Source organism: Bidens hawaiensis, unplaced genomic scaffold (genome assembly GCF_021521415.1).
Source record: "Bidens hawaiensis isolate Kalapana, Puna unplaced genomic scaffold, B.hawaiensis_p1.1 tig00019230_1, whole genome shotgun sequence".
NCBI lineage: Eukaryota > Viridiplantae > Streptophyta > Magnoliopsida > Asterales > Asteraceae > Bidens > Bidens hawaiensis.
Window position 1 is genome coordinate 346,732 of NW_027492918.1, and position 13,215 is coordinate 359,946.

Here is a 13,215-nt window from a genome sequence, read left to right on the forward strand (position 1 = left end):
CATGTCTCTATCATTTCTATAAAAAACAAGCTTGGAATCTAGATTACGGGTGCTACAAATTTTAACAAAAAATATACAATATACACAAAAACATATAATGTGTACTTGTTCTAATAATAAGAAACATAAAACTTACACAAAAACATGCAGCCTACACATCTAATTTAACATCACCAATTATACGTAAATCACTTAAAAAACACATATTTTCTACACATGTATATATTAATTAAATATCAATAAAAATATACACTAGATACACAAAAACATAAACTTATACTTAGTATTTTTCTTATATAAGAAACATGAATTTCAACTAGCAAATTTATATAACATTATATAACCTATACATGCATGTGTCCCACCCAAGCTTGAAAGGCCCGGTATAATGATTACAAATATAATTTTCTCAACATAGCTAGTTAATATCAAACGCCTAGAGAATAGCTATGTTCTTATTTTCTTTTAGCAAATACAATGAAAGTATAAATTCTACTTTCCGTTCACCCCAAACCAAACAGTAGTGTGTTCTAATTTTGGTATGCAAATCATCACGTGTACATAGTAAATGCTAAACATGTTGTCCCTGTAAACAAGGGATCTAGTGGTCATATGCAACATGTCCCAAATCTGAACAAATGGAATTGTCATTTTATTTCCAATAATTAATCTCTACTATATATAATGTATGAGTGAAGGACCTCTTAAATTTTAAGAGGTACAATCACTAATGCATACAAATTTAAAATTTTAGGGGTAATATAGTATTTTAGACATCATATACGATTACAAATAATTAGTTTTGAAAGTATTTACAATTATGATCCTTTAACTTCAACAAAGCTTTGTCAATTTATCAAGTAGTTACAAATTAACCCCTTAACTTTACCCATTTATTTGACATATTCGTTTAAAATTTTTATTTCTTCTATATCTTTTAATATATTATGTGTTAAGAAAATCGACTTTACTATTGCAACGTGCTTAATTTTGTCGACGTTTCAATGTAAATTTTATTTTAGTTTGAGGTGTTTATGATAATGTACAAGTCAATTAAGCATAAGAGTACAACTCAAATATACACTTATAAACCTCAAATATAATTACAAATTTAACCCCTCAATTATATTCAACTTTTATAAGTTTAATGGATAATTATCCTTCCACTCCCTTAAGTTTACCCATATATTCATCTATATTTTCTTTGTTTTTCTTTTGTATCTTTGTATATATAAATTTTTATAAATTTCAACCTTACAATGATGGTTATGAAACCACACACACAATGTTGATTCGTCACTGGTTGATGTTTCATACACACACAATAATGGTTATGAAACCATTTTTTCGAGTTTTATTGTCCACTATTTTTTAAAAGAGGTACACATATGTATTATTGTATTTTATGCTATTTCGTTTAAACGGTTTTTGAGAATTCAACTTATTTTTATATTTATTTACTATTGTCAGCAAAATGACTAAGCCTCACTCAATTAGTCTAGGGAAAAAAATGTACATTTGATTATATGTTCAAAAATGAAGATGTTTTTTAATCATTTGTTAATATTGATTTGATATTTGTTATCTTTATGATCTGATTATTGCATGTCTTATAACTACAAAAAATCGTTTAAACATATTGTCGTCGCCGCAGCATCGCGGGGGTTTAGTACTAGTTACCACAAGTGACACTATTTTAGTATTGTTAGCTAGACTTTTTCATTTTCACTATTCAAATTCCACAATACAGAAATTAATTAATAATAATAATCAATAATTATTAATAAACCTATATTACATGATTATTTAGTTAATTAATTAATTAATTAATTACACTCCTTCTCCACTTCTCCATCTTCAAGCAAGTTCAAGTACTCAGAATACAACTTCTCTAACATCCGGCTGTCATCATCACTGGACTTGAGTAAATCAATGTCATCAAATGGCAAATCTTGACCGTCCATGCTTCCTGTATCTCCAATCTCAAACAATGGTGACCAGTCTGGCCAACAGAAGTCAGTCATCATATTATTATCGGGTTCGGTTAAGTCTATAGTGCAACAAGACGAGGCACCACTCATCACTCCATTATCAAAACTATCATTCTTTCTCAAAGTCAACGATTGTGATGAAGAACTTGAAGGTGGTTGATGAACCATTGGCGTTGACTTTTGATGCTCAGTTTTCTTCTTATTAGGGTTTTTAGAACCGTCTTTAGGGTTCTCGTTGGCACTGTCTTTTGCCTTCGGTTTAAGATGCGAGTTCCAGTGGTTTTTAATCTCATTGTCGGTTCGACCTGGTAGTTCGGTGGCTATGAATGACCACCGGTTGCCGTGGAGTGTGTGGAGGCGGATGATGGTTTCATCCTCTTCCGCGGTGAAGCTTCCTCTCTTAATGCCTGGCCGGAGGTAATTCATCCATCTTAGCCTGCAACTCTTTCCGCATCTCAGTAATCCTGGATTTGATAAAAATAAATAATTATTATTAGGATTCATTTGAATCTGGTACTATATGTTATTATTATTAAACGGGTTGGCTAAACGCACCCCTAATGTAAAAAAATAAAATAAAAGTAGAGATATAATTATTATCGGACTAAGGAAATTTTCTCATAAGGTCGAGAACTTTTACACTATAGTAATATTAAAAAAAATTCACAGGGCCGGGGACACATAGCTGACCCTGGAAAATAAAAGGAGAGGAGTATGTTTAGCATAAATATTATTCATAAAAGATAAACGCACCGGCTTTGGAAGGCAAGGAACGCCATTGGCCTTCGCCGTGGATTTGAATGTATTGAGTGAGGAGTTTATCTTCTTCATCGGACCATGCTCCTCTATGTAAGCCTACCTTTGCGCAACAAGGGGCTCTTCCCATATTCTTCTCTCACACACACAAGAGACAATGAGAGAGAGAGATTAGGGGTGTGGTGTGTAATGCAAAGGAGACCATAGACAATTGGTGACCTTTTAAATGGTTTTTGGAACAATATGTCACGTTTTTTTAATTTTTGAAATTGACAAAGGCTTATCATTTTTTATTTACAGAAACCGACGTTCACTATTGGAAAAGTTCAGACTTAGCCCTTGTAGTTTATGTGCTTATATTTTGATAGTTATTGCTTTTTCCCAATGGTACTCTAGTATGATAGTTTTGTCAAATTGACTGGTGGTTGAAATAGGGACGTCAATGGCCATACTTTTTTTGCTAATTTTAATTTGGCATCTTATATCCTGTCCGGTTTTTTCTACACCTAGCTAAATAGCTAATCACTATTATCTCTGTTCGTTTTGTGGGTTATATCGTATCTAACTCGAATTCTTGTTAATGATCATAACGGTTAAAATTTACGTGTTGAGATTCTCTTTACATGAAACTCCCGATCTGAAAGATACCTAAAACCGATTTAAAATAGCAAAATTCTCAAATATAACTCTAGCAATTCTGTATTGAATATTTTTCAATTTTGTAACAACTTTTAAATTATATGATTCATTATATTTTTTGAATTATTTGATATAATCATAATTGGTTTCCTGGCATGTAAACATGCATGTTAGGAGCCATTTTCATTTAGTCGGTTGGGCACCACATAATTGCATAAATGTCATAAACTATGCTCCTATTACACTCGTAGTCATTAAAGGATGAAAACCAACTATGTAGCATCTACATCGAGAATTCAAGTGTTGTATACGTAATTAGTTTGGTCCTTTGTAGGAATTACTCGTAATAATGAAATTGCAAATCGGTTATGTTTATCGTAAAGAGATTCATCGTTCCTGGCCCTGCTTCAACTTAATTGTTATTTGAACAATAAAAGTTTTGATAACATTTCTCTCCTACATGCCCATGGAGTTTAGATAGGGATGTAACAATGCTTAAGAATATATGTGTAGAATTTTCTATCAAGTGATCCATCTTTGTAAAGTTCTTCTGCTTACTTCGTGGGAATTTTTACTTTAAATCAAGTGATATGTATTTGTCAAATCTTCCTGGGAGACGAAAGGAAGTTGATCCTGAAACGTCTAAAATGAATTAGCAGAGTGGTTAACGGGACGGATTGTAAATTCGTTGACAATATGTCTACTCTGTTTGAATCTCTACCGATGGGGGCTGTCTCTTCTCCACCCTCTTGTAGATGGTCTTCAGGGCTCACGATAGATAATAATCCACCCCCCCCCCAATCTCCCAACATGGCTCATAACGTTCATCGTATTGTGTTAATCAAAGAGTAACTTTCTTAAAATCTCACTCAAAAGATGTTGAGTTGGAATCTCATTTTAATTTTAACTAAGGATTCTTATAGTTTCGGAGGATCCAACTACTTAAGAACCAGGAACGGATAGCATTTGAGAAAACAAAACATTAATATCATAACTGATCTCATACTTGAATGCTTTGTCGGTTATTATATAGTTTATGACGAATCCAATGAGTAAATTACATTTTTTTTGTGCTTTATTAATATGTATATACCAACTTACATATCTTGTACATAGTCTTCATTTATTAAACAGATTATCCCTTCGCTTATAATTTATCATGGAGTTGTCCTCTTTCACTAACTAGTGATAAACCAACTATTTTGTTCTTATTACTAATGGAAAACAAAGAAAAATAGAAAAATAAAAAGGTTATGAACATTACATATTTTGTCCTATAATAAAAATAATGACAAAATAGTCATTTCGTAAAAAGCTAACACTATTATTTTAACTCCAATTAGCTAGTGTAAAGAACGTAATCCGTGATCAATGCAATTATGAAAATTATGGACAAGTGAGAATAAAAATGAATTTTTGTTCAACAAATATACATGTATCCGCTAGTTAAAAAAAGTGAATGAATGGATTTATATGGACTTACGTACTAAAATGTGTTTTAGAACAAGTGCAAACATAATATTATATTAATTATTAATTTATTATGCATCTACCACACATAATATTATATTGATTATTATATTAAATTTTAACAAATTTATAATAGTAAAATAATAGTTAACATTCTTAAAATTTATATTTCAAAATTTGTTAATTTAATATTTACTTTCTATTTTTTCCCAAACATATATTATTTATAATTATCTTTTACTTTAAAATTGTTTTAAAGACTATTGTACAACGAATATATTAATAATGTTAAACGGGTTTACTGTTTCTTGTATACTACTCCCTCCGTCCCATTATAAGTGTCATAGTTTGACTTTTCAAGTCTTTCTTTTGCAACTTTGATCGTAAATATTTTTGTTCATGTCATATAATAGTTGATGAAAATTATATCAATGTAAAATACATTTAAAACTCAATCCATTCATATATTTTACATCAAGTATTATACAACACAAACAAAAATATTGTCGGTCAAAGTTAAACAAGAAAGATTTGAAAAATCAAACTATGACACTTATAATGGAACGGAGGAAGTAATTATTTATTATATATTATATTTTTAAGAACTACTCGTGTAATACACGGGTCTCAAACTAATATGTTATATTTGTTTGGTGAGTCCATTTATGTAGATTCATAAAATAACAATTGTTAGATTAAAGGCTGGATAATGTGTGAGTTATTAATAGTATTAGTTTGTGTGTTTTTGTTAATGATTACTTCAAAGTTACAGATAAGTTTTTTTAGAAGTTTTTTGTAATTGATTTTCTAATCAAAAGTATTGTTAATCAAATATCATATTAATTAAATGTCAAAATATCTTTATTCACGTTAATTTCTTCAAATGCATCAAATATCATATATATTCTTGCAAGACTCTAAAGTATCAACAATGGTATCCCTCTAAAAAACCATTCGCAGAGCTCCACGTCAAGTCGTCAACCACGCCACTCTCTCTCTCTCTCTCTCTTCACTCCTCCTCACAACAGTCGTCCGGATTGTCAGACGGTGTTTACTCCCTCTTCCTGCAATGATCCACTTCATTGATCACGATTCACGAACGCAGGCCGAACAAATCAATGAAGTTGCTCTTAGTGAGTGGGGGTGTAGGTACGTACGTATCTACAAAAAGTACCCATATCTAAAGGTATATATAACTTTGTAGCAATAACATTCATAGGTTTTGTATTTTATCCAAGTGTGTTTTTAATGAAACTTTTGTTTTATCATACTAAAAAAAAGTCACGTATGAAACTAATCATTTTTCACACTAACAGAAAACGTTTTCAGAATGGAGAATATGTACGTCCTTATATTTTAAACAAAAACACATTTATCAAAACCATACAAAATAATTTTTTAATCGCTATCAATTATTATGTTGTTTTTAATTTACTTTTGAACTTTTCTAGAAGTATAAAACTTTCATCTAAAAAATATATGTTTTCCATATAAAAAAACTTATCTCCTGACTCCTGATCAAAAAGAGAAGTTTGAACATCATTAACCTTTTTAGAAACTTCGAGCAAAACATATTTTAAAATGATTGGAATATTAATGACACGTTCAAAATATAATTGCACACATGTAAATGTTCTTTAAATCATTATAACCCAAAATCTTTACAATTCATGTTCTGTTACTAAGTAACTATAAAAAGTAAAAACCACCCGTTACACGTAGTAATAAACCACTCAACGTGATAGCTTTATATAAAATTCGGGTTTTCAAAATTAATAACAAATAAACTTTACAAACACATTCACCAGAATTAACTTACAAAGTAACTGCGTATGTTAACAAACGTAACAAAAAGAATTAACATTGACAATTTTATAAAGATGACCGTGACAGAGTACCCCTCAAACTTCTATGAACGCCTCCTCCGCCTCAATAGTGAATAGCTTCCTTGATTCATCTCATGGATATGTATTCTTACATTACATGTACGTAGCTGATGGGCTTTGTGAACTATCTTCATTATTGACCTTAGAATAATTATCATTATTTGTTAAACAACTAAGGGATTAATTATAAACAAAATACAATATTAATAACCGACATTATAACAAATCCAAATGAATAGTATTTTGGTTACTCATATACCAGTCTAATGTTCAAGAACTTCTGTACAAGCATCAATTATACCGTAAGTTTGAAACGAGCGACAATAGTGTGCAATGTTCAACATTTTTTTTCATTATGGAGTGCAACCAATTATAACAATAACATTTCCTTAATGTTATGTTTGTTCTTCTACTTGTCGACGTAACACAATTCATTGGGATAATTAGTTGGAATCCGTCTTCCTCGTACGAGTAAACTAAGGGATATTGTAATGCCATTAAACTTGGATGAAACTTAGATATGCATTTCACCTTTTGGCTACCTCACTCTTTAGTAAGAACATCACGGGAGTATATTGGATAATTATCGCCTACTATAATGTAGCTACATTGGTCGCACTATGTAAATTAAAATGTTTCCCATCTCTAGTTTGTGTGCCAGTCAATCAAAGTCTTAACACTAATGATTCATTAAGCATCTCTTTAGCCATCCTAAATGCCTTGATTGATGACTTATGACGATTCAATGTTAAAATAAGGTCATGGACTAACGATCGGAGGATGGCATCATCTAAGCTTGGGGGAACACATTTCTCCAAAGTATTAGAACAATTACTCATCTCCTTCTTTGTCTCATAAGTGTATAATTGGGCAAATATGGGCTGGCCATTAATGTGCGAATGTAACAAACTCCCAATTCTATTGATGGTGATGACCATTTAAACAAAATGAACAAGGACACCGACCATCGTTGAATTCAGTTTATTTTCTTCCACGGGTGGAGGTAAATGCAAACAATATTACATTTAAAACGTTTATGTTGTCTTTAATATTTTGGACCAATGTCACCGTTGTTATCTAGTAATCGTCTTAACGATAGAGGAGGTGTCGGAGGAAAGGTAGCTTGACCTTTCCTTCACTAATATGGAGAACTTTGGTTCAGCACGCTTTACAGCTTGTTCAGTATACCAAAACATTGCTTGACTATATGTATGCAAATATGTTCTATGTTGCTTCAATCCCAATAGCATGATGTATATATGATTTATGTTTAAATGATTATTATCAATTAGGGGGTGCTCAAGGTCTGGTTTTCTAGGTCAAACCGTAAACCAAATTCTCCGTAGCAGTTACGTAGTAATGGTTTGATGGGTTTTTATACTAGATGTCGAAATTTAGGTATAATATTAGTAAGAGTTAAGTGCCATTTTGGTACTTGTGGTTTGACCAACTATGCAACTTTAGTATCTATTCTTTATTTTGTGCAAATAACTACCCTAGTTTCAAAAAACTTGCATTTTTAGTACTTTTTTTCTAACTCCGTCTATTTTTTCCGTTAAGTTAGGGATAATTTGGTAACTTCATTATTTTCTTTGTTTTTTTCTTTTCTTTTTAACTCTTATATCTTGTAAACCCTAAATCCCCAAATCATAACATCAAAATCCAAATCATAAATCCCCAAATATCGTAAAAATTCAAAACCTATGATGATATGGAGAAAGGGTTTGGGGATTTAGAATTTGGATTTTGATATTATAATTTGGGGATTTAGGCTTTACAAGATATAAACTTTTAAAAGAAAAGAAAAAAACAAAGAAAATAACAAAGCCACCAAATTATAACTGATTTAACGGAAAAATAGACGGGGTTAGAAAAAAAGTACTAAAAATGCAAGTTTTTTGAAACTGATGTAGCCATTTGCACAAAATAAAGAGTAGGTAAAGTTGCGTAGTTGGCCAAACCACAGGTACTAAAATGACACTTATTTGCAATCCTAACAGAGAACTCAAAACCCTAAATATCAATGAAGCAGGTTGTTACAAGCCAAACATAAGAACTCAACCCAAAAGACTAGTTTGATAGGTGAGGAAACTCATTTGACTTATAAACCCCACACCAGTTGCCCATACAACCGATGTGGGACAAGTCCCATACTTTGCAATGATTTCAGTCCGTAACAAAAATGAAGTATGTTCAGATGGCCAAAATAGGAAGATGAAGTACTTCGCAATGATTTCACTTTGCAATGATCTCTATTGCACTTTTCTGCCTCCAGAACAGGAAAGTGACATCTCTCACTCAAACAATAAAAAACCAATTTCAATTGTTTTTTATTTACCAAATATCAAATAACAACAAAAAATAAAACCATGACTAACTGTTTTACTTGTAGCCAGATGAAATGAATCAAGACATTACCAACTTAAAATCATGATTTTAGCAATTAAGCTGTGTTAAAATCTATAAAAAAATATATTATTTGGTATATGATGTAAATAACATGTTTATATTATGTTAATTTGAAAATGACTTTCATCGCATCATGGGAAAACAATACAAATGTCACACGAAAGAGACTTAATTCGTTCACCGGCTATTATTCACCCACCAATTATCAGTTTTTTTTATATCTAACTATACTAATAAAAGAAAATAATAAAGATGATGTGGCAATCTTATATTCATTCTTGGCATAATTTTTCTTCTCATTCATCTAACATATCTATGGGTTATGGAGCAAAACCATATTGACATATGGGTTATAATTTCCTTTCTAATTCTCTAATCTCTCATCTCATTTATCATAACTTTCCATTTTTCATGTGTCAAAATAATTTTGGCAAATGGGTTTTAATTTCAATTCTAATTCTCTAATTTCTCATCTTATTTATCCTAGCTACTCATGGGTCATGAGGCAAAATAATTTTGAGAAATGGGTTATAATTTTCCTTCTAATTAATTTCTCATCTCATTCATCATATATACCACGGGTTATTGGTCAAAACAATTTTGCAAATGTTGTATATAAAAATAAATCGAATTTGTAATTTTGAGATTCTAGACTTCTTATTGTTTGTACTATATTATATGATTTTCTTTTAACCTTTAATTTTGTTCATTTCTTTCAAATAATGGATCTTTTTATTTTTATTATTTGACAAATCCCGTGTATTACACGGGTTCAAAAGCTAGTTATATATATACACACTTTATATATGAACAAAGAATTCAAATGCACCAACAGTTTTTATTTATATTTTTATTTTTATGTTACTCGGTGCATATTTTATGAATTTGAATGGATCAGATTTTATGAAGAGATAGTTTTCTATTGTTTGAATGAACGGGATTAAAAGACCATGGTGGTTGTATGTTATATATAATATAAATGTTAAAACTTAAAAGTAATTATATATATTACAATTTTCAAGAGAAAGTTGTTTCATAAAATAACTATTCACTTAAAATTGTGTATGAAGCTTTGTACATTATGCTTAGTATGTTGTACATTACTTTGTGTGCTATAGATTATAGATTGTACATGATGCAATTTCTTTTGAACCTTTGTAAATAGCTTTTTTTTGTCTGCACATGTTAAAAAATATTAGTTTCGATAATTAAATCATGTACCATTCGAATTTATATGAACTATTTCATTAGCTTAGTTATCAATACATGTATAAATATTTTAAAATTCACTAGAGTTATTGAGCAACTTTGTATATAAACTAACAAATCCATTGTCTTTTCCCTTCATGTTAAAAATGATACTTTTCATTAGTTTATTTACCAACCTGATAAAAGTTTTATTTTTCGTAAAAGAACGCCAAAATAATTAACAATCTAATGGACAATTTTTATATTTCACATGGGAGTTACTGTGCTTAACGTGTATGCGTGGTTTAACGTTTTCAAGGCTGCTTTTGGTGCGGTTTAATGTCATCGCTACAACTTTTCTTATCGATACCTAACCTTTAGGATCATTAAAAAAACTTGATTATATAAGAACGTAACATGTAAGCTTTGTGTCAAAATATGATTGAATGTTTGTTAATCTAACGACTAGGACATTATATTGCTAAAACTAGATTGCTTTGTTTTATATCAAAATGATTTTTTTCACGGTTTACCACGCCGCAACGCGGGATCATATAAGTAAACATCACATGTCAATCATAACCACTAACATATAACAATTGTGAAGATTTGTATCCATCATGACATGACTTGTACATTTTGCATTAAGGTTTTTTTCCAATTTTTTATTTTTATTTTTCATCATATAGTTTTCATAGTTCGAAAAAATATATAGTTTATCTTTAGTCCCTATACATTTTATTTTTTATAAGTTTGTCACAAAGTATGTTTCATTTTTAATCTCAACAATTTTCTACTTTCAACTTTGTTCTTTAATACTTTTCATCTTTTACAAAATTTGCATTTAATGTTTTAGTCTAAATTTTGCAAATTTACACTCCGCAACACACATGTGTTGTTCAACGTTCTAACGTTTATCTTCCTCATTCAACTTTTCGGTCATAAGACGACTTTGTTATTATTTTTATGTTTTATTTTTCGGTTTATTTTTTACGTGTTAACAAGCCACAACAAATGGCCGTGATTGAACGTTTTTAAGTCTACTTTTCGTTCGGTTTAATAATCCCGTCACAAAGCACGGATCCACGCCCCCGGCCCATCAACACATGGGTTCGAAAAATATTTTAAGGCTACTTTTTTTAATGGTTTTCACCCCACCGCAACGTGGTGGGGCTTAATACTAGTCTATTATAAATATCCAAAGGAGTTAAAGAGTCTTTTTTTTTGTATGAATACATTTTATTTTGTTGTATTTTAACAACGTTTAATATTTTTAGAAATCAAATACAATGTACGTTTTCATACTTACCTGTAATTTGATGGAACTTGACGACCAAAACTCTTATTTTGTCGTAGCATAAGTTTCATCCAAATCTTCACTATTGTTTTTCAACGAATAATAAGTTTGATCTTGAAAGAAATATAATAATAAATTCTTTGTAATAATTGCATGTACCGAACAATGCAAGCAACGTGATTAGAATGCCGATTCAAAATAGTATCATATATATATAAAGAAAATTAAATTAAATTTTTATATACTATAATACAGTTTATGTTATACATAATCCTGATAGTTTATATTAATTAATATCTACTATCTATATCTACTCTTATAAGATTTAAAAAATTACTGCCTTTTCTTCTTGTTATAAATAAGTTTTTATACAATCTCATCGGATATTCCTCCCCATTTAACTCTCCCTCCCACAATTTAACATAATTCTGTTAGTTTAATATTTGATCATCTTTGTGTTGTAATTAAGTGTAAGCTTTAACTAGGGGCATTGGAAATTTAGCTTGTAAGGGCAAATGGCCTATAGCGAACTAAACGTTCAGTGAGCTGTCTGTGGAATGTTCTGTAGGAAGTTCGTTTATGTTCGTTCATTTAATAAACGAATTAACATAAAACAAAAAAGTTGTGTTCATTTAATTAAGTGAACGAACAGGAACACATGTTCCGTTCGTCCATTTATATCCATGAACGTTCTTTAATATTCGGTCATATACTTTCGTCCATGTATGTTCGTTTGTGTTCGTTTATGTGTGCTCAGTATGTTTGTGTTTGTTTACGCTTGTGTATATATCTTGATATAGTTCTTTTATCCTTGTTCAGTTATGCTCGTCTAGACTTTAAACGAACATAAGCGAAATCGGGCATGCTCATTTTTTAAACGAACGAACATGAACATAATTTTTGTCTGATTAATTATTCATGTTCTTTTAAATTAAAATAAGCGAACACGAGTATGTCCTTTTTCGTCTTCGTTCGGTTTATTTCCAGGTCTAGACGAGTGAAAGTCCCCGTGTAAAATTCTCACATGTCGAAGTTCTAGTGTGTGAATATCAGAATGTGTGAATCGGAGGCACTTTGGTCTTCCAGTGGGGGCCACTTGCAGGAAATAAGGCAACAAACAAAAGATAGTTACCAATTTCTGTTTTTATTTTTCTAAGTTTTCGTTTTTCATGTGTATTAATTCCTCATACAATATATCTCTTCAAAAGTAAATTGTTAAATACTTAAATGCTCACCATCTTGTTTTTAATCTTGCTGATTTATTAAATTAACACAATTTTGTCACATGTCCTACTAGGGTGCCAACATAGGCCTCCATGTCATCTCATTTCCATTCTAAGACTCTCTAATATGATGTCATGTGTCATCTCACACACTATTTAAACCTTATAAATTTCCACCATCATTTTAATCATTTTAATTTCTCTCTCTCTCACTCTCGGCTTAATTACTAACTCCACCATCTTCTATATTCCGGTAATGTAGATCGAGATTAATCGTTTTCCGGTAATGGCCAACAATGTTATTTGATTTTCCGGCAAGGTAGTATCTTTTTCCGGTAAGGTTTTCCGATATGGTT

At 30.6% G+C, this 13,215-nt stretch overlaps 1 protein-coding gene across 1 annotated transcript; it reads right to left on the bottom strand.

Annotated features, from left to right (window-relative positions):
• Positions 1-1,697: 1,697 nt before the first annotated feature.
• Positions 1,698-3,187, bottom strand: LOC143557922 (transcription factor MYB1-like). The gene is made up of 2 exons (XM_077046880.1): positions 2,745-3,187; positions 1,698-2,455 (listed from the first exon to the last, which is right to left on the bottom strand). The coding sequence occupies exons 1-2, from the start codon at positions 2,875-2,877 to the stop codon at positions 1,827-1,829; spliced, it is 762 nt and encodes a 253-aa protein (XP_076902995.1). The 5' UTR covers positions 2,878-3,187; the 3' UTR covers positions 1,698-1,826.
• Between the last annotated feature and the right edge of the window lie 10,028 nt (positions 3,188-13,215).

Bases quoted from the DNA above. Each gene is read 5' to 3' on its own strand.
- LOC143557922 (XM_077046880.1), bottom strand. From the start codon at position 2,877: ATGGGAAGAGCCCCTTGTTGCGCAAAGGTAGGCTTACATAGAGGAGCA. The intron at 2,456-2,744 runs GTGCGTTTATCT...TATCAAATCCAG, and splicing joins TTCCTTGCCTTCCAAAGCCG to GATTACTGAGATGCGGAAAG.